Here is a 26730-nt window from a genome sequence, read left to right as displayed (position 1 = left end):
AAGAAGTCTTCTTTCAGGATGAAATCCTGTGAAGGTTGTGTTAAGCTTTGGGGAAAACACCAATAGCACCTTTAAAATAGAGTCTTTAAGATGTTCTATGAGGGGAGGCCTGATGTACTAAATGTTGGTGGGTGCATCTCTGAGTTAAAAGTCGAGCTTGCCCAGATGCGATTTGAAACTTGTACAAAGAGACAGAAGCAAGAGGTCTCTGCAGCCTCCATAGGCTCATGACTTTTGGGGAAAGGTCTCTAGTAGCTGTCAAATGCTTCCTTTCTCAAGGAAAGTCTAATTTATTATTTTCAAAAATTTTATTCTTTTATAGAAAAGTTTCTTTTTGATTAATTTCAAATGGTACAAAACAGTATAAAGATAAAATTTTCTCCCTTCTCTCTTTTACCCATTGCTAATAATTTGGAACATGCAATTTTTCACATACAGACTTTTTGTAGGTACACAAAATGTACCTATTAATTTGTTTAAAAATTGATGGAACATGACTACACATTTGGTTTTGCAGCTTGCTCTTTCTTCCTGCTTGACATGTGGCAGACATTTTCCCTTTTAAGCAGAATCTCAGTGTAAGTAACAACTGCTTATTGTTCCTTACGTGGCTATAACATAACAACCAGTCCTCAGGAGGGGTTAGCCTATAATTTAAAGGGGGATGCGAAGGGGAGACCTTTCGTATTAGGGTTAAAAAAAAAGTCATGGCTGTTGATATTGGACTTTTAGTCATTAAGGATGTGAGTTTTTATTTTCCAAGGCAGATGATGCACAGCTTTGGGCTGCTGCCGAGGTGGTGGTTATGTCAAGTTTTCATCTTCTGGATGTCTGGAAGGAACTTCTTTGGCACTAGGCTGTGTTAATATATTAGCATAGTTGTTAGTTCTGGCTACTATCCTTGGAACATTTTGAGATATTTTCATGCCCATTTAAGGTGGCATGAGGTTGAATGAGTTTTAAGAGGAAGTAATGAATAACAAGGATGGAATTAAGACACTGACTTTATTTTGCATATATATTTATTTGAGGACGGAAGAGGAGATGATGGCGTTAGTTAATTGCTAACTGTGTGATTCTTAATTATGAAATAGGGTTAAAATGGTTCAGCTCAATAACTTCTTAATGTGGTTGACAGTGAGAATTACCAGATGAAGTTTTTAGATAATCTGGGGCTGGGAATGAATATTTGTCTTGCTGTTATTTTGTAAAATATATATTTTTAGGAAGGTGATAATATAATGAATGTTTATAAGACTTAAAAGGTACAAAAGACTGAAAAATAAATTTCCCTCCTCCCTGTCTCCCATGTGCCCAGTTACCTATCCTAGAGACAACCATTGTTAACCAATTTCTTATGTATTATTCTCTCAGAGATTTCAGGCAGATGTAATATGCCAGCACATAATCTAAAGATTATTACAGTTCTTTTTTCCCCCTAAAATGGTATTATATACTGTTTTGTACTTTTTTCATTGAAATAATATTTCTTGGAAGTTCTTCATATTAATACTGCATTTTCTTAATGCATGCCTAGCATTCCACTGTAGAGATGGGCTCTGATTTAATTACCAGTATTATATTAGTGGCCACATAGATCATTTCCAGTTTTATTATCATGAAGAAGGCTGTAAATATATTTTAAACCTGTTTGTGGAGTTCCCTGGTGGCTTAACAAGTTTAAGGATCCAGCATTGTCACTGCTGTGGCTCAGGTTGCTGCTTTGGCTCAGATTCAGTCCCTGGTCTGAGAACTTTTCCATGCGGTGGGTGAGGTCCCCCCTCCCCCCAAAAAATGTTTGTAAGCATATCTGTAGGATCCATTTCTACTAGTGGAATTGCTGGGTCAAGGATATGCACATTTTAATTTTGGTAAAGTTTTTTCCAAATTTCTCTGTTTATAGAGCTTGCAAAGTTTTAGATTCTACTGGCAATGGATGAGAACCCTGCTTCCTCATACCCTTGCCCATCACAGTATCATTGTCAAACTGGTAGGTTTTCCCCTTTGCCAAATCAATAGATGAAAAATGACAGTTTAATGTAGCTTTAATTTGCATTTTTTCTTATTTTGATTGACATTGAGCATATTTTCATAAGTTTAAAAGTCATTTATATTTCCTGTTCTTTTCCCTCCCTTGATGTCCTCTGTCTGTTTTCTGATGGGGTTATTGAGCTTTTCATTATCAGTTCATAGGAGCTCCTATGCATTAACAAAATTAGCACCCCCCCCCCACACTATTTCTTTCTGTGTGATATGTGATATTTATGTTTGGTCATTTGTATAAAAATAATTATTTTGCCGTGTAGATTATTTAAAATTCTGTTATGCTTAAATTTACCAATTCACTCAACAAATATTTACTGAAAGCCACTTAGGTGTTAAGCACTTGTGCTAGGCAGTAGGTTATATAATAATGGAAATAAGATCGCAGTTCTTGCTCCATGGAGTTTACATTCTAGTAGAAGAGACAGTCAATAAAAGATGTTTAAATATTTATAAAGATAAATACATAATCAAACTTTTTGTGACTTCAGGATTTTGTATCACAGGGAAAAGATCTTTTCCATTCTTAGAGTTAAAAGTGACTATCATGGTTCCTTGTAGTGTCATATGGTTTTTTTTTTAGACTTAAATCTTTGATCCATCTGGAATTTTAGGTATGAATCCAACTTAATTTTTTGCTAGGTGCTCTATTAATTAGGGTAAGGCTGAGTTGCTATAACCAAGGAACTGAAATACACTATGGTTCAAAGAGCAAGGAAGTTGATTTTTTCCTGACTTAACAGTTCCAGTGTAAGCAAAGCAGAACCACGCACATCCGCTGGTCACTGGGATCCAGGTTCCTTCTGTTCTGTGGCTCTAGGAATTGTCACTGTTGTTATCTGCATGGTCATAGCTGGATTGCTACCACATTTGGGTTCCCTCCATGGGAAGGATGAAGAGAAAAGTCTAGGGCAGGCGATCACAGGTCACTCCTACTTCCACTGGTGAGAACTTAGTCATGTGGGCACTCCCAGCTGTGAGGGAGAGTGGGGAATACAGCCTGAGTTGATCAGCATGTGCCCAAGAAGATGCGAAGAAGGAATTTTAGTGGAAAATAAGCAGTCTCCATCATATTGGCTAGTCATTCCAATTTTACTGAATAGTCCCAAATTTCTCTTTCGATTTCTTCAGTATTATACATTCCCAAATAATTGTGGTCTATTTCTGGGCTATCTTTCATGTCGTTGATCTCTCTGCCTATGCATTTGGCAGGATCACACTTTCTTTTAAACTCTTGAAATTAATTTTTTTCCTCTTTGGTGGGGCAGTTCTATTTTACCCAATTTTCACAATCATTTTAAGTGCCCTTTTACAGAACTTTAAAGTTTCATTTTATAGAATTTTCGTATTTATTTGGATGTATGTAGATTTTAAAAAATATATGGGCTTTTGAAGTACTCAAATCTAGTCACTACTCCTTCCCCATTGAGAAGAAAGCCTGTTTAAATGGTTATTGGGATTGTGTTAAATGTGTAGATACCTTTTGTGAGGGAGGGTTCACATCTTTATGACGTTGATTTTTCTTGTTTGGTGATAATGTCACACAGTATTTGGAAAACATTGATCTGGATTCTACAGTCTGTCTCTGTCTTTGACCCGAAACTTATATAATTGAAGTAGGAGAGAGGAGGGATCAACTTATAAGATGTTGTGTTGCTTTTATTTTAATACTCGATTTTTGATTATGACCATGCAGTGCTGTCTGTTTCTCTATAAAGAACTAGTAAACGTGGAACTTAAAACAATATTCCTATCTGAAGGTAAAAAATAGTTAACATCTCAGAAGATTATTACATAAACTTATCTGTGACACAAACCTGGGCAAATTTTTGCACATATGCATGATACACAATGCTGTTAGTTCTTCAGAGTGTGTGTGTGTTAGAGTGCATCTTTTTTTTGAATAGCACACATTCCTCTTTTGTATTCTCCTTTTTATCTTTTTACTATGAAACAGATTTAGGTAGCACACAAAGTATACATAGCCTAGTTAATATTTATAAGGTGAATTTTTTTGCGACCACCACACAGATCAAGAGACAGAATATTAGCGGCCTTCCTAGAGCCCCTTGGCATGTCCCATGCCTGTCATGGTCCCCATGTCTCTCCAGAAATTATCCACTTTCCTGACTTCTGTAGTCATTGCTTCATTGCCTTTCTGCATGGCTTTGTCACCTGCATGTGCTTATCTAGCCACTATAGTTCAGCTTTCTACCTCTGACCTCAGGTTCCCCCTCTAGCCCTTTCCTTTCCTGTTGAAGAACCCAGATGTTTGACCTCCAGTTTCCCACTGGCTGAATTGCCCCCTCATGGTTCAATTCAATGTGTTCTTTTTCTTTTAATGGGGAATGGGCATCCAGAATACTCATAGCTGCTGGGTAAGGCATTGTTTCTAGGCCTTTTTAGTGGATAGAGGACAAATACGTATGAAATTCTCAGTGAGTTCATACTGATGCTTCCAGTTCCTATTCATTTTGTAAGGTTCTTATCTACCCTTTTCTTTGCTTTTTTCATTTTTGGCTACCCTGCAACATATGGAATTCTTAGGCCAGGGATCAGATCCAAGCCACAGTTGTGATCCACGCTGCAGCTGTGGCAACACTGGGTCCCTGTCCCTAACCCACTGTACTGGGTGGGGATCGAACCTTTGTCCCACTGCTCCCAAGACGCCAATGATCCCACCAGTGATCCCATTGTACCACAGTGGGAACACCTTCCCTTTTCTGTGTTACATCTCTAACTCCTTTATTCCGCTCAGAGAAGTTAAGTTCTCTGGGATGATAAAATTTGAATCTGCCATAGTTGTGCTTTTGTGGTCTCTACATGACAGACACAGTGTTCTCAATACCACCACAATCCTAACAGTGCACCACTAGTGATGATAACTGAAAAGTGGTAAAAATAATTCTGTTTTGGTGTGCCATCCCCATTCTCCTCACAGTTTTCCGGGGGGAGGAGCAGGGGATGTTTATAGTTGTTGAAAGTTGAGCAAATTTTAAATACCGGTTAGCTTTTAGATGATATTTGGAGGAGAAGTACTTTTAATTTTGTTAGATGAGATGTTGGTTTTATAGTTATATTTAGAAATAGTCCCTATCTGTTAGAGAATTTGTGGGTGAAATGACGTGACTTCTGGGATTCTCATTAAAATACCTCGGGAAGAAAATGGTCAGAATAGAGGAAATAAGAGTGCTTATTTTTGGAACTGGGTTGGTAGGATGTTGCTTATTTTTAAAACTGGGAGGTCAAAAATAGGCTTTATTATCCTTTTCTCTCTGTATAACTTGAAATGCCTATTATACAGTTTTTTTAAAGATAAATTTTATCAACAGTGAAAAGACAGGGATAAATGATAGAGAAAAAAGGTGGTAAGGAAGGAATAGTCAGGGAAGGGGAGAAATGAGTAAAGAAACTTAACCTGGTGGTTTGGTTCAGCTCCGTGGCCTTGAAGCTGGGTAACATCTTGAGTGAGAAGAAGGGACGGTTAAGGTGCGAGGCCTCGAGGAAAGCCAGCGTTTAAGAGATGCATAGCAGAGGAGGACCAAGGTCCAAACTATAAAAGACAGTAGAGAGATGAAGCCTTTACATCCCAGGCAGGGAAAAGCCCGGTGGAAGACGAGAGTCCTGAGCCCTGCCACGCTGCACAGTGGACCGTGACACATCCCTCAGCATTCTCAGCATCAGCAAAATTGCCAGGGGGCCAGGGACTTCCTAGGCCTTATTGCAGGGCAATCAAATAAAAATCTTGGGGGCTGGGGAGGGTGAGGCTTTTGGAGTTTGAGTTTTGGAAAGCTCCCCTGTGAATCTGAAGGATAAGGTGGAGTGTATGCAGAAGATAGAACCTTAGCCAGAGGCGTGCTAGCATTGAACTGGATGCAGGAGAGGGAGAGCGTGGAAGGAGCTTTGTGAGTGCTCTTTCTAGAAGGTTTCCTATGAGAGGATGAACAGTGTAGATGTGGGAGGACCTGGGGCTGAGGGAGTTGGTGGTTGCTGAAATGGTTGTTACTTAGAATAATGTGAGAGAGGTTTGTCTCTTAGTGTGGAGGCAGAATGGTTCCTCTTGTGGGTCAGGCCAAGCACGAGGTGAGCCCTCTAACCAGCACAGAGGTTGTTCTTTGGCAAGAACTTGAGTTTTGTTGGCTCAGAGGAAGCTTGGAAGTCATCACCATGGATTAGGTGTTCTTTCTGTTTGTTAATATTTTGAATTATGCATTGAAAGAGGGAGGAGAGGTACTCAAGTCTTTGCAGAGGTACCCCTGCTTCTCAAGTCCTGACTGGGCCTTTGAGACCATCCCTGAGAAAGAAGGATGCAGTGGGGTTTTTATGGCCACTGACATTGGCCCTGTTTTCCTGCTCAGCACTCCTCCTGCTCCTCTGCACATTCTGGTCTCTCTTTTTTTGGTTTCCTTTTCTTCACATTCAGGTGAGTCTCAAATGTGTAGACCCTCCAAGAGGGGTTGCCTGGTACAGAGTGGTGTTTTTCAGTTATTTGCTTTGGGATCGACTGTTGGAGGGATTCCCACATATTCTGGATTTCCTAATGTTGGCCAAAGGTTGTGGGGAGAGGACAGAGGTGAGTACCCCATACCCCTGTTTTTCTCTGTCTTGGGTCTTTGTTTCATTAGAGATTGGATTCACCACTTCTACTCTGTAGGCTTTCTGCCTCTGTGTACTTGGGAGTATCCTGTTTCCTAGGTTTTGCTTCTTTCTTTCCATTTAGTAGAGTGCATTTACTTTTACCTTCCCATTAATAACTAATTTAGGTCGTTTGAGTGTTTGGTGGTTTTTTTTTTTTTTTTTTTTTTTTTGGTTGCACCTGACTTCGGGTCTCTTTCTACCTGGTGTCAGAGCCTCTCCCTGCCTCATCCCCACTCCTTGTTTTCTGTTGTGGTTACTTCTATGCTAACTCGTTCAGCTTGTACACTGACCCTGCGTACACGGCTCATTTTCTTTCTCATGATCGTATTTATACTTTTGATGGATATATTTAAATGAACAGCTGTGCATTTGTTGAGTCATACCACAATTATCTGATTCTGCTTTAGCTGCGCGACTGGCAAAAGCATATTTCAAGCTAAGTTGTGAGAGAATTCCATTAATCACATTCTAGCTGGGGGAGGGGAAAGGAGAAAGACTGCTAAGAAAAGTCTTTTTAAAGATTAATGTTAATTAGTTGTTCCATCATTTTAGAATAGATGGGTTTGGTTGCTATTTAAGGTATCACCTGAAGAAACTTTATAAAGATGTAAATAATTGCAAAGGTTTAGTGGTATCAGCTTTGTAGGCTGAATTCCCTGGAATTGTTGATGTGGGGTTAAAGTTAGTAGCTGGTCTATTTAAATAGATAAGGTTTTTGTTTGTTTGTTTGTTTGTTCTTTAAGAGTTTTTTTCTGTAAAGACTGGTGTTCTTGAGTCAGCATTCCCTGAATTCTTTGGCTGAGTATTTTGTTTTAAGCCCTCTGAACAGATAACATGATACAGAAGATGTTACAACTTTCTTTTTCTTCAAATGTATTAATTGCTAATTGTAACCACTGATTGAGTCTTTGGCTTCCATCAGCCAGATCTATTTTTCTCCTGACACTTCCTCAGGGTTCTTTCTGAAGGTTATTAATAGGCATGGAAGCATGGCTTTCCAAATAGCCTCAATAACTGTTAGAAGACTGCAGGGGGCGGGGTGGGAGGGTTTGTGGATAACATGTCAATTTCTGACTTGTAGGCGATATATTTTCAAGCTACAGAAGCTGTCTCAGAGGTCACTGGGGATGGCTCTGGGCAGATCAGCTGGTGTCTGCAACTAGAGATTCAAGCAGTGCTGTCCAAATGGGATAGTGTCCACCAGGGACTTGTCTGGTATACCCAGAGTCTGCCAGCCGTCTTTTTGTTTGGCTGCTTATCTTGGATGACACCCTTGAAAACTGAAATCCAACTTACAAATGATATCTCTGAATTTATCTCAAATACCTGGTTGCAGCTGTATTATTACCTTGGGGATGAGGAGCAGCCACCTCCTCTTGCCAGGCTGTATAAAATGCTTTAAATTTCACCTTCCTCTCCCCAGCAAGACCCAAGTGTAGCACAAAGATGTTACAATTAATGTGTTTTAATTTATATTGAGTTCCTAGTATGTGCCAGGCACAGGGATGTAGCTGTGAGCCAGACAAACGTTTGACTCTCATGCTGAGACTCTCATCTCACACAATTTTGGTGTGTGGAATCAGGAGGGATGGGAATGGAGAGACATGGTAAGCGCCAGTAGACTAATACATAAATGCAAACTTCACACAGCAGTAAGGGCTGTGAAGAAGATGGCAGAGCAGTGTAAAGCAGGGGTGAAGGTGAGGCGGTCTGAGGCAGGAATGGGCTTGAGTGTGGGTGGAGTGTGGATGAGAAGGGCTCTGATCAGGCTGGAGTATGATGCGTAGTTTTTCTCATCTCCACAGAAACATGCTTCAGTGTCTCCCATTAAAAAAAAAAAAAAAAAAAAAAGAAAGAAAATGGAGTTCCCTTGTGGCTCAGTGGTTAACGAATCTGACTTGGAACCATGAGGTTGCCGGTTCGATCCCTGGCCTTGCTCAGTGGGTTAAGGATTCGGCGTTGCCGTGAGCTGTGGTGTAGGTCGCAGACGCAGCTCAGATTCCGCATTGTGGCTGTGGTGTAGGCCAGCGGCCACAGATCCGATTAGACCCCTAGCCTGGGAACCTCCATATGCTGCGGGAGCAGCCCTAGAAAAGGCAAAAAGACCAAAAAAAAAAAAAAAAAAAAAAAAAAAAAGGCGAGGGGGGGGAGTTCCCTGCTGTGTGGCTCAGCGGGTTACAAACCTGACTGGTGTCAGGAAAAATGTGGGTTTGATCCCTGGCCTCGCTCAGTGGGTTAAGGATCTGGTGTTGCCGTAAGCTGCAGCATAGGTCCCAGCCATAGCTCAGATCCCAATGTTGCTGTGGATGTTGCAGAGGCTGGCAGCTGCAACTCTCTTTCAACCCCTAGCCTGGGAACTTTCATATCCCATGGATGTAGCCCTAAAAAGCCAAAAAAAAAAAAAAAAAAAAAAAAGAGCGAGAAATACATACCTTTCTGGTGCTAACATCTTTTTTATTTCTCTTCCCCTCACTGTTCCCATTATTATAGGTTAATAATACTAGCCTTAGCATTGAACAGCTGTGTCAGATGGCAGTGCCTGAGACACTATTTGTCTAGTAACAAGAGGACTTAAAAGGTCTGCACTCTTAGGCTGAGGGGAAAGTGCAGACAGCCTTGGCAATGAGACATAGGGCAGAGAGGACCCAACCTGGAGGACTTCGGGAGGAAGTAAGGTTTTGGATGGACTTCACAGTTGCTCATGTGAGAGTTGCATTGGTGGGTGAGTGGGTGGGGGGAATAACAGGGTCTTTCCTGGCAGGAGGTTGAAATAAACAAAAATTGTCTCAGTTTGTAAACTGGAGGGAGAGGAGCCCTGAGCTACCTAAGAGCAAACCAGCTGGGAGATGATGGGCCCTATCAGTTGAAACAAAGCAGGACAGCCATGGCTATTTGATACAGAGGGAATGAAGTGGAAAATGAGGGAGAGTTTCCATGTAGTCAAGCGTGTCAAAATAAAACTTAGTCTTGGGATACTGGTAAGGTTTCTGGTGGGTGATCAAAACATGGGTATCTTAGGAGCTCTACTTAGTGATTATAAGTATATCCGGTAGGGGTTTAGCAAAGTCAGTTTTGACCTGTGTACAGTTAAAATAAACCTACTGGGGATTCTTTGGTTCTTACATGGTAGCTTAACTTAAACCTTTTACTTATTTTCATTCAATTAAGCCTCATTTCCCTCACCCCCCCTTTTTTTTCCTTAACAGATTATATTATTTTTTTCCCATCCTTTCCAAACTATGTCTTGGGTCCATCTGTCACAGCTGGAATGTTTGTAGTGTAACTCTTTTAGTCAAAACCCTTTCTTTCCTGAAATAATCTGTAATTATTTCCTCTAACTACAGGATGAACTGATCCAGGGGCTGGGTTTCAGTTCTATAGGACTTGTCCAAGAAGCTATTTGTATTCATCTATCTCGAAAGATCAAATTACATGCTAATATTCTGAAAGTAACCACCCCCCCCACCAAACCCTCCCACAGCAGTGTAGTCTATATAAAACCAAGCCCTGGCAACTTGCACGTTGCCAGTTCAGACAGAGTGTGGTGTTAAAAATATTTCACAGGTCATTTGTGAACTGGAGAAAAGACCCTGACTTAACTTATATGGTATGATGGCTTTGGTTTTAGCCTTTCTTTGCAGCTATAACTGACAGCCCATGTCTCTCTTCACCCTTTCTGAAGGCCCAGGTAGTTGGGAGCAAGCTGCCCTTGGGTTCTCTCTCTGTTTGTTGAACATTAGAAGAGACATAACTGTTGTCACATAAAGGCTGATTATTGTCCCACTTGGAGAGGTGATGGTTGTAAGTATACTTTCCCTCAAAGTTTTATGTATAGAGGTTGGCTTACTAACTTTGCCCCCAGATGTGCCTGACTTACACTAATTCCTGTTTTTGTTTTGAGATGTGAGTCACAGGAGAATTGAGGAATGGGGCTGGGAGGTAGGAGGTGGAAACCACTTGTGTGCTAGCAGTGTGGCTTGTTTTTCCTTTCACACCACAGTCTTTTTTTTTTTTTTTTTTTTTTTTCTCCACGGGTGGGGGAGATCATCTGAGGTTACAGAGTATATGAAATAAATTTTGAGGTTAAAAAATGGAAATAGGGCATGATTGAAAAGTGGCTCAAATACCCCTGAGGACTGACTGACTATCTTTCTTTCTCTTTCTTTCTTTCTTTCTTTCCTTTTTAGGGCTGCACGTGTGGCAATGGCAGGTTTTTTTGTTTTTTTGTTTTCTAAGAGGAAAATCAAAATGCTTCAAGTGCAGAAAGTATTAAAGCTTAGGTAAAATGTTAAGGATGACAAAAGCAGATTGCTGAACTGTGACTGGCTGGTTTAATGAAGGTTGTGAGTGGTGGTAGATTAGGAACTGAATTCTGGTCAGATGGCTTCGGGTTTGTCTTTGGGCCCTTGAGCAAGTTACTTCTACCTACCTATTTTCTTATCTGTAAAATGGGATTGATATGAGTCTTTATTTTAGAGTATATTGGGGAGAGAGTGAACAAGGTGATACATATGATCCGTAAGCACAGTGTCTCACTGGTTGGGAAGTGCCACTACTGCTGCTCTAATAATGATGGAATGTGAGCAGTGAACCAGGGAAAGCAGAATCACTCTAATGCTTTTTTTGCTTTGCCTCTACCTTTTATATGAAAGAGAAAGTTTTTTTTTTTTCTTTTTTTTTTTTTTCCTTTTCCTTATGAAAGGAGTAGCATAGGCCCCATAAGAAGGAAAAGAACTGTCATTGAACTGTTGTGACAACCCTTACCAGTGGTGAGTGAGCGACAGCATGTGGATGGTCGAAAAGTCATTCAAAATAGGGATGGGTGAACATACAACCTGTCTTTTAAAATTCTTTCTGACTTGGAGATTGTTAGATGTTGAATGGAGAAGAATTATAAGAAAGCCCATGTTGAATGAGTAGGTGCTCAGTAAATTATATGTTGAACAAATGGACAAACCAAAGCCTAGGCCACAGGTCAATCAGATGAACACTTTGTTGAATTTTCCTATGGGAAACACTCTGAAGGTTCATCCTATAGCTCTCCCTTCATCTGCAACATATAGATAACAAGTTGTATGCTGTTTGTAAATCTAGGTTTTCAAAGTATCTTTTATTCTTTATTTTTTAATTAGAGTACAGTTGATTTACAGTGTGTGTCCATTTCTGCTGTACACCGTAGTGACCCAGTCGTACATATATATACATTCTTTTTCTCATACCATCTTCCTTCATGATCTACCCCAAGGGATTGGACATAATCCTCTGTGCTGTACAGTTGGACCTCCTTGCTTATCCATTCCAAATACAGCAGTTTGCATTTACCAACCCCAAACTCCTGCATTCCATTCCCACCCTCCCTCTCCCCTGGCAACCAAAAGTCTGCTCTCCGGGTCCATGATCTGTTCTATAGACAGGATCATTTGTGCCATATAGAAATACCTTTTATTCTTATAGTAAGATTATCAACTAGATGCTTAATGTGATTCTAAGGGTTGTATATAGAAGTATATTATACTCTTGATGATTCTGTGACTGACATCAAAATGCTTTGTGATTTTGGGGGGGGGAATGTATTGCAGTGTGTCTGTGGTTTTATCCAGCTGTAAAATTGTGATGAGCAAAAGAAGTGCCAAACTTGGTTTCAAGCCCACACATGTTAAAAATTGAGCTAAACACCAGTTCCTTAACTGGATATCAGTCTGATCTATAAATGGAGTTTGAAAACTACCATGGGATTTGGAAAGTGGCTCTGTTTTGCCCGGGTTTTGCCTGTTTTTAGTAGAATATCCTGGGATGTTTTATCGCCCAAGAGAGTAGTTCTGAGACATTGTATGAGATGGTAATGATTTAAAGGGGGCACCATAGTTAAGACAGGAGGTCCTTAATTGTTTTTGTTTTTTTGTTTTTTGTTTTTTGCAAGTCCTAGGTGTCTTGGCCTTTGTTTGGATTCTGTGGCTCATTCATTTTTATTTTTATTTTTATTTTTTTTCCTAGGGCCACATCTGCCATATATGGAAATTCCTAGGCTAGGAGTTAACTTGGAGCTACAGCTACTGGCCTATGCCACAGCCATATTAATGCAGGATCCAAGCCACATCTGTGACCTGCATATCAGCTCACGGCAACACCAGATCCCTGACCCGCTGAGTGAGGCCAGAGATCAAACCCTTATCCTCATAGGTACTAGTCAGGTTCGTTTCTGCTGAGACACAATAGGGATTCCTTAACTGTTTTCTGAATAGCTCTTCACCTTGTGTCTGAAATATCAAGATCAGCTACCAGGGATAGAGGGCCCTATCTAAGAACAAAAATAAAGACGTTGGTATACATTGGAGGCAAAAATTCATACTCTGGATGAATTTCAGATAATATTCTGTAATCCCCATTAGTTTATGAGTATTTTTGCTTAGGGATTTTGGCCTTAGAACATTGGAAAAGGATTTGGTTGGACCTAAAGGAGATAGACACTGGTGTACCTTCTTATCATAGTTCTATGTCGCATTTAAAAAGTATTTAACTGTGGGCATAAAATATTATTCCTATGTGAAATAGATATCTATTGCCTTTTCCCTTGTCCAGTAGACTTCTTGTCGACTTCTGTGATGTTAGAGAGTTTATAAAGCGATTTCTCAACCTGTGGAACAGTAGTATTTTTGTCAGGTATTGAACAAATGATTAGCCTAAAATATCTGGTACTATCTGGTTAATCTGGTATGGTAGAAGGATTGAGCATTTAATAGTAAGACAGTGATTTTCAAAGCATGATCCAGGATCATCTGGAGTTTCCAAGACTTTCTCATGGGTTCCACAGGTCCTTCTTCCTTCAGTGACATAGGTTTTCATATTGTGAAGCTGTGGAGTTCCCGTTGTGGTGCAGTGGTTAACGAATCTGACTAGAAACCATGAGGTTGTGGGTTCGATCCCTGGCCTCGCTCAATGGGTTAAGGATCTGGCATTGCCGTGAGCTGTGGTGTAGGTCGCAGACGCGGCTTGGATCCCACATTGCTGTGGCTCTGGCACAGGCTGGCGGCTACAGCTCCGATTGGACCCCTAGCCCGGGAACCTCCATATGCTGTGAGTGTAGCCCTAGAAAAGACAAAAAAAAAAAAATATTGTGAAGCTGTAGTATCTGTATACTTCAGCAAATATGACATAACAGATTGAATGCAGAGTCATAAATGAGAATTCAGTTGCTTTCTACTAAGCCAAATATAGAGATTTGCAAAAATGCAAAATAATGCTGCTTTCCTCACTACATTTTTGGGGGGCTCTATAGTTATTTTTTTAATTTATAAAAAATAGGGTAATACACTTCTTGTTACTTTAACACAAATATAGTATTTACAAAATTCTCCATTTTAATTTCTAATGAGTAAATGTTGATAGAAATAGTCCACATAGACAAGCTCCTTAGAGTCCTTAATAATTTTTAAGAGTATGAAAAGATTTTGAGGCCAAAAAGTTTGAAAGCCAGGGGAGTAAAACATCCCTGAACTCTTGAATTATTGCTACTCTCTTTTCTCACCACCCATTCCTCTTTTTTGCCAACCCACATCTGAAACTCCTTAGCCAAAAATACTTGAGAGCAATGGAGTTGAAAAAACAATGTTTTCCTTTTAGTATATTCTAAAATTAGAAATAGGTCCTTGAGACTTCAAGTTGGGACTTTAGCATATAAAATGAGTTTTATAATTAAAATATGATCAGGACATTTATTCCAGAATATTCTCCTTTCTACAATTCTTTTCCTTTTGAAAGAATTGCTTTTAATAGTTGAATTAACTGGTCAGCAGAGATACTCCAGGCACTGAACAAAATGGCAACCATTAAAGTGATTTTTGGCAGATTTTGAGCTATTTATAAACAGCAGATTCGTTTGGAAGCCAGAATTTATAATTTTTTTTTCCTATTTTCCATTTATGAGCCTAAATTATTATTTTAATTTTGCTTGTACAATAATAATCTGTAAAAAGATATTTGGGGGCATGGGCTTTTATTGACTTTGTGACAGAAAAAAAAATACTAACGGCAATTGTCTTTTAGAGTTATTTTTTAAATAGTAAAAGGATTCTTTTTCTTCTTCTTTTTTGTTATTTTAGGGCTGCTGCACCCATGGCACATGGAAGTTCCCAAGCTAGGGGTCACATTGGAGCTTCAGCCACCAGCCTATATCACAGTTCAGGGCAATGCCAGATCCTTTAACCCAGTGGGTGAGGCCAGGGATCAAACCTGTATCCTCATGAATACTGGTTGGATTCTTAATCTGCTGAGCCACAACTGGAATCCCAGTGAAAGGATTCTTGATTTTGAAGCTTGACGCTTATTAACTGCTGACTTTTATTATTACCTGAACTAAATTCTAGAGGGTAAAGCTACAGAGATGATAAATGTCTTAATCCTGCTGTTCCTTTGCAGGTGTGTACGTGTTTGGATGTTGAGGTTAGGGGGGAATTGTTAATTCTTTGGAATTTAAAGTTAAATGGAGCTGATTAGTTCAGGGAGAATTTGTATTCAGCAAATATTACATGTGCCCCTTACTCTGGTAGTGTTGAACAAAATAGACTGTAGATTTTGTTACCATGAAGTTTACAGTCTAGTGAGGGAGACAGATGTTCAAAAGCACACACAACTATGCATATATAATTTTTAATTATGATAAGTGCTATGAAGGAAAATTAACAAAGCGGTATATGAGAGTGTATCGAGGGTATATGAGGGTTTAAGGAAGCTTCTAGAAAGAAGTGACACTTAAGTTGAGACTTGAAGGATGAGTAGGTATTTGCCAGGTTGGGTCCTGAAAGAGGGTCCAGTCATGGGGAGCATCATCTATACAGTGGTCCAGAGATAGGCAGGAAGCTGGATGGTTGGAGACCTGGGAGAATGGGTGGAGAGGGGCCTTGAGGACAGTGAACGTGGAGTGGTGAGAGGGGGCTTATTACTAGGGCTTACCATGTTTTACTGAGGTTCTGATAGAGAAACCTCTCCAGGCTCCTTAGGTATTCTCTCCTTATAACTCTTCTCTTTGGGCTCTCTGTGTCCTAGCCTGGTATTTTAGTCACATGTAAAATAGGTCTTTTAAGTCCTCAGAATACATCATGCTTCTCTTGGCCGCAGGGCCTGTATAGAAGCTGAGAAGCTGTGCCTTTTTCCTTACATGCCCTCCTGTCTCCAGCACAGAGTGCTACCCACCCCAATACACACACACACACGCACGCACGCACGCACGCACGCACGCATACACAGGCAGGCTCATGCACTCATCCTTTTGAATGAATAGTACCTCCTATTTATTTTCCTAGTTCCTATTTAGATATAATCTCCCCAGGGAAGCCTTTCCACCCGCCAGAAAATCTCAGATTGTTTTGCTAGCAGTCTTATTTAACCATATTTCTTCTTAGCACTTAATTCAGGTTTTAATTGTACGCTCTTTCAGATGATTATTTGATTATAACCTTAGGTAGATCGTGTAAGCTCCCTGATAGTAAGGACCATGTTTGTATATCTTTATCATTTTAAGTTACTAATTTCGAGTATATAGCAGGCTCTCAATAGTTGTGGAAGGAAGGGATGGAGAGAGGAGAGGAAGAAAATATGGACTGGGAATTCAAAGATAAGACTGAGATAGTTCAGTAGTTTTCAAAGGTGTTTAATGGTTAAAAGGTTTTTTGAGCATGCACCCTCAATATGTATGTTGCTTATAAGTATTATATGAAGTAAAACTATGTCTTATAAAACATACATAAAATAAGGATTTTTAAATAAGGATATAAGTTGAAATATTTAAGGTATGGCTAATGGTAATGACATTGTATTAGTAACAGAAATCTCAAGTCACTTGGGATAATGTTTACTGCATATGATACTGGATGCAGATCAGTTTCTCATGTATTTTTTAATTTTGAATTTGGGGAGCCTGCTTCAAGTCAGATTGAACTGAATGTTAATTGCTTTCCTCCAGTAAAGTGATTAACAAAGAACCACTAGGAATAGAGATAACAGCTCCACCATTTTCTTATTCTTCTCTGGTATGTTCATTAATAACATATTCAATCTGTAGTTTCTTTAAAGGTTTTAGAACACTTGAAGTTTGGGGAGGGATCATTTCATTATACTAGCCTGTAATTCCATCACAGCCTGTAATTCCACTTAAATAAACCCGCAAAAGTATAGCACGTAGCTATCTTCTATAAGCAAACCGTGTTCACACTTTCACATTATGTAACTCCCGTTTTTCCTGTAAGATACCTCCAGACTGTCATAGGAACTGGGACAGAGACCACATAAAGGCTCAAGTTATTTATCACTCTATTAGATTAAAATTTTTATTTTAATTTTTTGTCTTTTGTCTTTTTAGGGCTGCACTTGCTGCATGTGGAGGTTCCCGGGCCTGGGGTCTAATCAGAGCTGCAGCTACCAGCCTACTCCATAGCCACAGCAACGCCAGATCCGAGCCGTGTCTGTGACCTGCACCACAACTCATGGCAATGCCGGATCCTTAACCCACTGAGCGAGGCCAGGGATCAAACCCGCAACCTCATGGTTCCTAGTTGGATTTGTTTCCACTGTGCCATGATAGGAACTCCTAGATTAAATCATTTCTATAAGATAAAAATTTTAGTATTTTCATCCCATAATTTAATGAATTTTCTCATGTGACTCTTGGATGTATGTACTCCTTTTGGAGGCAAGTGGACTAGGGCTGGAGATTGACATAGCAAACGATTGGTTCCTAGTGGTGTTAGACCGGTGCTGGAGGCAGAGTGTGAAATCACTCTTTTATTTATTTATTTATTTATTATGGTTGATTTCCAATGTTCTGTTAATTTCTGCTGTACAACAAAGTGACCCAGTTATACGTGTATATATACACAATGGTTTTTTCACATTATCCTCCATCATGTTCCATCATAAGTGATCAGATACAGTTCCTTGGGCTATACAGCAGAATCTCATTGCTTATCCATTCCGAATGCAGTAGTTTGCGTCTACTAGCCCCAAACACTCAGTCCCTCCCCCACCTTCCCCCTCTCTCTTGGCAACCCCAGGTCTATTCTCCATGTCCATGAGTTTGTTTCTTTTCTGTAGATAGATTCATTTGTTCTGTGTATTAGATTACAGATATAGGTGATATCATATGATATCTGTCTTTTTCTGACTTAACCTAGTATAAGAATCTCAAATTTCATCCATGTTGTTGCAAATGGCATTATTTTGTTCTTTTCTATGGCTGAGTAGTATTCCATTGTGTATATGTATACCACATTTCCTTAATCCATTCATCTTTCAGTGGACATTTAGGTTGTTTCCATGTCCTGGCTCTTTTGAATGGTGCTGCAGTGAACCTAGGGGTGCTTGTATCTTTTTCAATGAAAGTTTTGTCTGGATATATGCCCAGGAGTGGGATTACTGGATCATATGTTAGTTCCATATTTAGTTTTCTGAGGTACCTCTATACTGTTTTCCATAGTGGCTGTACCAATTTACATTCCCACCGACACTGTAGGAGGGTTCCTTTTTCTCCACACCCTCTCCAGCATTTGTTATTTGTAGACTTACTCATGATGGCCATTCTGACTGGTGTGAGGTGGTACCTCAAAGTAGTTTTGATTTTGAAATCACTCTTGATGGAGATGTTGTACCAGGCATTTGCCTTTTAAGCTAGATCATGAATGACAGGAGGGGGAACTGGGTAGGAGTGAAATAGAGGGGGAGGCTCAGGGCATTTGAGGTGGAAGGAACGACAGTGTATTCCTCTTCAGAGGCTCAGAGAAGAGATAGTGATATAGGAGTTAGTGTCTGGTGATGAGGGCCCCAGGATCTAGTGAGGGGTTTGTATATCACAAAGAAGAGCCTGCTATAGAAAAGGTCTATGTGAACATGGAAGTAATCATTATAATAATAAAACAGCAAAAGGGGATTACTCTAGTTCTACGTGCTTTTACAAATATAAAAGTCATGTTCATTAAATTTTCCTTTACCCTCTTCCCTCACCTTGCTATTAGAAAAGGGATAATCTGAAATTGTGGACAAATTGAATTGAGGGGTAGTAAGATAAAATAGTGGTGTGGGGAATGAACAGTCAGACTACTAACCAAAAAATTTGATTTTAAGAAGATGAGTCAGAAGGTGTCCCATCCAAACAGCTGAGGTAGCAGCGGGTTTTTTTTTTTTTTTTTTTTTTTTTTTTTTTTTGGTCTTTTTGCCATTTCTTGCGCTGCTCTCACGGCATATGGAGGTTCCCAGGCTAGGGGTCCAATTGGAGCTGTAGCTGCCAGCCTACGCCAGAGCCACAGCAATGCGGGATCCGAGCCGCGTCTGCGACCTGCATCACTGCTCACGGCAACGCCGGGTCCTTAACCCACTGAGCAAGGCCAGGGATCGAACCCGCAACGTCATGGTTCCTAGTTGGATTCGTTAACCACTGCGCCACAATGGGAACTCCATTATTTTGTTTTATTTTATTTTATTTGGCCTTTTTGCCATTTCTTGGGCTGCTCCCATGGCATATGGAGGTTCCCAGGCTAGGGGTCGAATCCGAGCTGTAGTCGCCAGCCTACGTCAGAGCCACAGCAAAGATAGCACATTCACCTATTCATTAAAGAACTTTACCCATTTTCTCTTTATTTCACCATCCGGAAAATTGCAGCTAGTTAAAGAAAGGTTTAATTTTTTAAAAAATTACTTCTTGTAATAAAGAATTAGTATAACCAAACTCACTTCATATTTCCAAAATTTTGTAGGAATTATTCAAATGGAAAAGTTTTTTGTTGTAGTCCTTTGACTCAGAAAATTGAACTTCTGCCCATGTAGTTTTTAGGGCAGTGTCAACTTGAAATTTATATCAGTTATCTTATTTTCTCTCCATTATTGTTTCACATATTAAAATTTTATATCATTTCTTCCTGTCTTGATTGTGACTATGCTTTGTTAAATTTGAGGTTAATGTAAGAATGCATTGCTTTGCCATAAATGAGGGGTAAGTTACAGTTTTGTGTTTTGTTTTGCTTTTTGCTCTTTGAAAGGCTTGTATGATGATGTAGGTTTCTCACCTCAAATCCTTTTAAAGGAAAAGTAGGCTCAAACATAATAATTTGGCTTGGATTTTTTACTTATTCTGTAATATCACATTAGAATAGTCCCAGGGTTTTTAACTTGGTGTCAATTTTGCATTCTCTAGGATAAGATAAAATTCAAACCTAAAGTCTTCTAGGAATGCCTGGCCTCATAGGTGAAAATTTTCATGTCCCTTTTGAGTTCTTTGTAAGAGGGTAGACTCAGAGAAAGTTGCCTAAGAGTGGCCAGCAGTAGGAGGTAAATCTGATTAACTCTTTAAGATGATTTATTTAGATCTGTGTAAGGGGATATATGTTTAAGTGCACTAAGAAATAAGGCAACATATGTGAGGGGGATTTGTAAGGAAGGCCTTGAATGGCAGTTTGGAGATGGTACGCTTAATTTAGTTTGTCATCCTACAGTTAAATGTTTTGCTTTACTGATATCTCTTTTTCCCCTCCACAGTTGTACAATGGTAGATGGAGTGATGATTCTTCCTGTGCTAATGATGATTGCTTTCCCTTCCCCTAGTATGGAAGGTAAGTGGCTCACAACTGTTCGGGCTAGGACAAGGTACTGTATATTGTTCATTTTACTGTCAACTAGTTTGTTCATAATCCTGTCAGACTTAGCAATCCTTCCCTTCCCTCATTTTTATGACTTATTTTTTTAAAGTTGATTTTTAGGTTCACAGCAAAATTGAAAGGAAGGTACAGAGATTTCTCATAATGGGGGAGGCTGTAAACTTACTGTTGACTTTTCTTAGCTCTTTATATATTTTGGATAACCGTCATTTATCAGATGTGTCTTTTGCATGTATTTTCTCCCAGTCTGTGGTTTGGCTTCTCATTCTTTTGACATTGTCTTTTACAGAGCAGAGGTTTAATGGAGTCCAGCTTATTAATTATTTCTTTCATGGATCTGCCTCTAGAAAGTTACAGCCATCTTCAGTGAGGTCATCTAGGTTTTCTCCTGTGTTATCTAATAGTTGTTTTATAGTGCTGTGTTTTATATCTAGGTCTGTGATCCATTAATTGAATTATGAAGGGTGGAAGGTCTGTGTCTAGATTTCATTTTTTTTGCATGTGAATATCCCCACCTTCACCCCCTCTTTTTTCTTTTTAGGGCTGCACCTGCACATGTGGAAGTTCCCAGGCTAAAAGTCAAATCGGAGCTGCAGCTGCTACCCTATACCACAGCCATAGCAACGTGGGACAGTCAGAACCTGAAGGGACACAGGGTGACTCTTAGTTGTGTGGGATCATAGGCACTTAGGGCCTTTGGCATCCCTGGCTCTTAGTCTCACTATCCTCCCTTCTCCCCATATGCAAAAAGCTGCTTAGGGATGATACTGCCCCATCGAGTCCACAAAAGAGATACGAGAAAAAGAAAATAAAAGTTGCCTATAATTCCCTGCACTTACATGTGATTGTTTTTAACATGTTGTTATAAATCTTTGTAGATACATGAACAAACTATTTAATTGTGCCTTGAGCAGTTTTCACTTTATTGTACAAGGGTTTGCTCCATGAAGAGTGGTGCTTTACAGTGTGAATCTCAGCCTTGTTGTGATCAGATGGGACAGGAAGACTAATGCCCCTGTAACAGGCTCTTAGGGGCACAGTGATCAGCTTTATATACTTGATAGGTTTCAAAAGAGGTGTGTAAAGTTAGCGTGAGAAGTTAGCGTGGCCGATACTGGGGAAAAATCAGTGCTTGATACACTAGAAGCCTGGTTTGTTATATATTAAGTTTACGATATTTAATCTGTGCCTCCCTCCTTCCCATGTGCATTGACATGTATTGTAGATCTGCATTGTTCTACATGGGAGCCACGAGCCATGTATAGTTAGTGAGCACTTGAATTGCAGCTAATACAAGTTGAGATGTGCTGTGAAGTACATGCTGGATTTTGAAATCAACAAAACTGTGAATTTTACCTGTTCCTTTTTACTGCTATGAAAATTGACAATAACATAATGTGGTTCACATTAAGTTTCTATTGGAAAGCGCTGTTGTCAACCAGTTTAGGTATCTATAGTCTATATTCTGCTCTAATAAGCAGTATTATTTGATATATTCCAGTAATTTTGCAATCATTTTAATTAGTGCCAGAAAGATATAAAATAGGGGTCTGCATGGTAAGTTTAAGGGACTAGGAGGTGCTTTAACTAGAAGTGAGATTGTGTCCTAGGTTGAAAGAATTAATAACAAGAAATGGGCTTGGAATGTTTGATGGGTTAATAGTAATTCTCTGCTGAGGAGTTAATTTTATCCCCCAAGGGACACTTGACAATGTCTAGAGACATAGTAGAAAAGTTGCTTGGATTTTTCCTCTTAAAAGCGTTTTTTAAAATTGAATTATAGTTGGTTTACAATGTGTTAATTTCTGCTATACAACAAAGTGACTTGGTTATACATATATACTCTTTTTATAAGGTTTGTTTTGTTTTGTTTTGTTTTGTTTTGTTTTTTTCCCCCCACAGCATGCAGTAGCTTGATGTGGGATTTCAGTTCCCAGACCCCAAACCAGGGACTGAATCCAGGCCCTGGGGGAAAGTAGGGAGTCCTCACCACTAGGCCACCAGAGAGCTCCCCATATGTATTGTTTTTCAACTTCTTTTCCATTATGGTTTATCACAGGATATTGAATATAGTTCCCTGTGCTTTCCAGTAGGACCTTCTTGTATATCCATCCTATATATAATATATAGTAGGATGGATATACAAGAAGGATAGGATTTTTCCTCTTTTTTAATTGCTATACAATATGGTCATTATAAGAAAGAATCTAAATAATGTGGAGTTCCCGTTGTGGCTAATGAACCCAACTAGTAACCATGAGGTAGCGGGTTTGATCCCTGGCCTTGCTCAGTGGGCTAAGGATCTGGCATTGCCGTGAGTTGTGGTGTAGGTCGTAGACGCGGCTCAGATCCTGCGTTGCTGTGGCTGTGGCGTAGGCCCGTGGCTACAGCTCCGATTAGACCCCTAGACTGGGAATCTCCATATGCTGTGGGTATGGCCCTAGAAAAGACAAAGAGAAAAAAGTAAAAAATAAAAGATAAATAAAAAAGAATCTAAATAATGTGAAATGAGGTCCCTCCGAATTCCATGCACTTCCGTATATATAGCAGAAGTTCCTGGTAGGACAGTCCTTCAGGTTTCATGTGGTCCCCTGGTGGACTCGTGGTGTAGGCATGATAGAAAAATAAGTGTGGAAGAGGAGTTGAGGTGGACATGTATGAAAAGAGAAGGAGAGGTAGAGGAAGAGAAAGGAAAAAGGGCATGTGTGGAAAAATATTAGCAACTCAGCTATTGATTGTTTTTTCCTGCTTAAAGCTCTTAAGCTGCCCAAAGAATCCAGCAAATGACCTCTTAATGCCCCAGTGAAGATCTGTAATAAAACGAGGTAGTCTGGCCGAAATGGAAATGGATGCCACTAAGGTTTTGCTGTTTAATATAACACCACCACTAGGCTGTTTACAAGCATGGAAAAGAACACATCATCCTTTAGTTGAAATAGCTTTTTTTTTTAAACTGAATATCCAGGGAGTGCTATAACCTAGAGTGCTCTAATCATAATAGTGGTTGCCTTGGTTTTGTCTTGCCTCAATGACTCAACTCCTAGTTAACCGTCAATAGCATGTTCTATGAAAAGACTCTTTGTTTTTACGTATTTACTAGGGACTTGGGGAAAAAAAAAAAACCCACTGCAAACCCCTAATTGTAATACACACTAATATACTCAACATTAGTCATAAAGCAAATGTTACCTACAAAATTCTTAACCGAAAGAGGTAAATGATAGGGCAGATAACTAAAAGCTTTATGTTAACCTCATATATTATCTAGTGCAGAGCATTAGACTATCAAGTTTAAAAGGAAACAGACCCATTGATATTTGTAGACCATTATGGCACCTTAATTAATTGGGCTTTAGTGGAGCTAGATGGCATTCCTGGTGCATAAATAAGAAAGTCATGGAGATTTCATTTTAATATATTTTATTGGTTTTGTTGGGTATTGTACCCTTCTTAGTCTACTAAAAACAAACAAAAACCCTAACCTAAATCTTTTTTCCCTTTGTCTCCCAAATGTCTCTTAAATATTGAAGATATTAGATAAAGTGTTAACATTTCAAATAATAGGTTTCAAACAGTTATTTTGTCAGAGTTTGACTAGTATGAGTGTTCCTTAGAGCACTTCTCCTTTTCTGTGGAATCCTAAATGCTCTGGGGCCAAAAAAAAACCCCATTAAGTTTGGAAAACACTGCTTACTATGACGACCTTTTTGAGGATTTATGGGTTTTTTGTTTGTTTTTTAGGGCCAAATCTGCAGCATATGGAGGTTTCCAGACTAGGGATCGAATCGGAGCTACAGCTGCTGGCCTATGCCATAGCCACAGCAATGCTGCGACCACATCTGAGCCACGTCTGTGACATGACACCACAGCTCACGCCAACGCTGGATCCTTAATCCACTGAGCAAGGCCAGGGATCGAACCCATGTCCTCATGGATACTAATCAGGTTTGTTCCTGCTGAGCCATGACGGAAACTCCTGTAGATAATAATTATTGAGTGGTGAATATGTGCTAAATGGTGGGCTGTTTTAGATGCATTATTTCCCATAATCTTCATCATAACCCTAATGAGAAAGATTAGTGGGAGTGTGCTTTTGAATAAGTTGAAACTCTTACTTAAGGTTATACGGCCAACAGAAGGGATGATATACTTTGAGGAATGGTGTTCAAGAGTTTCAGTCATTATCAGAGTTTTCTTGTGGCTCAGTGGGTTAAGGATCCAGCATTGGCATCGCAGCAGCTTGGATTGCTGCCGTAGTGCAGGTTTGATCTCTGGCCTGGGAACTTCTACATGCTACAGGCACAGCAAAAAAAATGGTTTTAGTCATTATTAATCTTCTTCAGAGTTTTGCATTTTTTGGTACCCTAAATTAGCCATCTCTACATTCACATTATATCTGGTACATGCTAGAATCCAGCTCAACCCAGTCTATTTGAGAAGATGGGCTAAGAGCTTATATTAGTGAATGATGAGTCCCTTTTACCTGGGTTTGTGCTTTTTCTCGTCTTTCACACCAATATTCATTTTTCATGTTCATTATATATACAACTCCAGCTGCAGGAAGAGTTTTATTTGCTCTCATAGAGAAGAGCACTTGAGTCCTAATTGCCCGTATATCCTTCCTTTTCCTTCCCATTAATACGACTAATCATGCTCTAATACTGCTATTATGCCACCCGGGAGAAGTCCATTTTTGTTTCAGAACCTGTTTGGTTTTATCTCTGTCCCTGTGAGCATTTGCAGGGATGACCATGACATAAATAGCTTAAAGTGGAATATTCTTTCTTCAGAAATATTTCAAAGCTGAGATGACCCACATTTTATTAAATTTGCAAGCCATAGTTTTATTTTATTGCAGCAAGGAAGGCTGGACTTCTGCAGGGTTCTGCTGTAAGAGATTCTGGCCTGTTCTGGGGAAGATTGCTAAGAACTAAATTATTTTCTGGGTTGACTTGATTTTAGTGTTTCCAAAGCCATCACTACTCAGACTTTCCAGTCCAATTACCCAATGAGGGAAGGAAGGAGGTCACTTCAATAGACTTTTTGTTAGGGTCCACAAAGGTGCCCCTCTTTGCCACTGGGGGTGAAGAATAGAATAAGCCTTTCTTTGAATTTCTCATTATTGAGAATTCAGGAAGTTCGTGAAGGGGTGAGTGAATGCAAGAGAAATGTCTCAGTATTAAATTTGTTGCTCTCATTTCTCATTACTATAATTTGTCCTTTTTGTTCAGAATGAAATCTTTTTCATTGACACATCATCATATGAGAGATTTTGTAGGGAGAGAGATGAGATGTACTGAGCTATTTGCCAATATGAGTACCTAAAATGTAAATATTGGATAAACCTGCAAACTTTTAAGATAACTGCTTCTTTATTGTCAGATGTTCTCACCTAACAGAGTTGAGTGTATTAGTTGATGCAAGGTGAGCTGTGACAAAGCTTCCTTTCAGCTTTTTCTTTCTGCGACATGTTTGTTTCAGCTGTGGGTAGTTAAATTAATGCCACATCCAATTTTTTTTTTTTCCCCAGTGAACATTATAAAATGTTCCTATTCAACGCGTTTACATGAGAGGAGTTAACAGTAGGGTGTGGAGAGGACTCTAACAATTCAATCAAAGTTAAGTTTTGAACAGTTGGGAAAACAAATCCAAGACCTGGGCTCATTAAACAGTTTCTTTGTGGTCAACAGTGAGTGGGCAGTGCAGTAGCTTCTGAACATTTCCTTTGTAAAGACAGGTCTCGAGGGGCAGAGGATGGATGCTGTCTCCTCTTTATGGAGAAACTGGTGAAGCAGATTTGTGGGAATGGCATATATGCATCTTTTGCTCTTGAAAAGTAAGAGCCAGGGAAAGCAAAACACATTGAAAAATTAATTTGTTACTTGCCAAACACTGCTGCCTGTACTCCAGAACAGTCAGCCCAGCATGACCTCAGGCAAGCGTCCATAGATAATGGTTATACAAAATAGTCATAATTACTCAGAACTCATGTTGATTCCAAGATACTGTAAGACACAGGGCGGGGTGGCCTTCAGAATTTTCACTGTGACTCACAGTAAGAAACATTTTAGGGTTGGACCCAGTGCATCTACATTTAGAAACATTCTGGAGTAGGATTCACACACATCTGAAAAGAAAATATCGTGGAAGAGTGATTATTACTCTCACTGTTTAATGTTTTCCCATTTCTTCTCTTTATATTCTATTCAGTTTTAGTTCATTTAAACAGAAAGTAAGAAAGCTTATCTGGAACCGCTAAATTGATTTCGCTACCCACACGTGGGTCATCATCCATCATAAGTTTAAAAAAGACAACTCCAGGGGAGTTCCCATCGTGGTGCAGTGGAATTGAATCTGACTAGTATCCATGAGGATGTGGGTTCAATCCCTGACCTCGCTCAGTGGGTTAAGG

At 39.6% G+C, this 26730-nt stretch overlaps 1 protein-coding gene across 9 annotated transcripts in view; it reads left to right on the top strand.

Annotated features, from left to right (window-relative positions):
- ACVR1 (activin A receptor type 1) overlaps window positions 1-26730 on the top strand; it is a 141275-nt gene that overhangs the window by 58355 nt on the left and 56190 nt on the right. For 3 of the 9 annotated variants that reach the window (XM_013984146.3, XM_001927798.8, XM_021076458.2), the window contains exon 2: window positions 20200-20273. In XM_013984146.3, coding sequence (XP_013839600.1) covers window positions 20207-20273 — 67 coding nt within the window. In that variant the 5' untranslated portion in view covers window positions 20200-20206. Of the gene's footprint in view, window positions 1-517; window positions 579-1903; window positions 1991-10202; window positions 10483-20199; window positions 20274-26730 lie in introns of those variants that run through there. The other 6 variants (XM_085001175.1, XM_085001176.1, XM_085001173.1 and 3 more) reach the window with 4 other exon arrangements.

The sequence above is a fragment of the Sus scrofa genome, chromosome 15 (assembly GCF_054392235.1).
Source record: "Sus scrofa isolate SSC_HxYL_T2T_F1_AM1 chromosome 15, Sscrofa_HxYL_maternal_Yorkshire_Landrace_v2.0, whole genome shotgun sequence".
NCBI classification, from domain to species: domain Eukaryota; kingdom Metazoa; phylum Chordata; class Mammalia; order Artiodactyla; family Suidae; genus Sus; species Sus scrofa.
The sequence above is the reverse complement of the archived record's forward strand: the minus strand, read 5'-3'. Positions and strand labels throughout refer to the sequence as shown.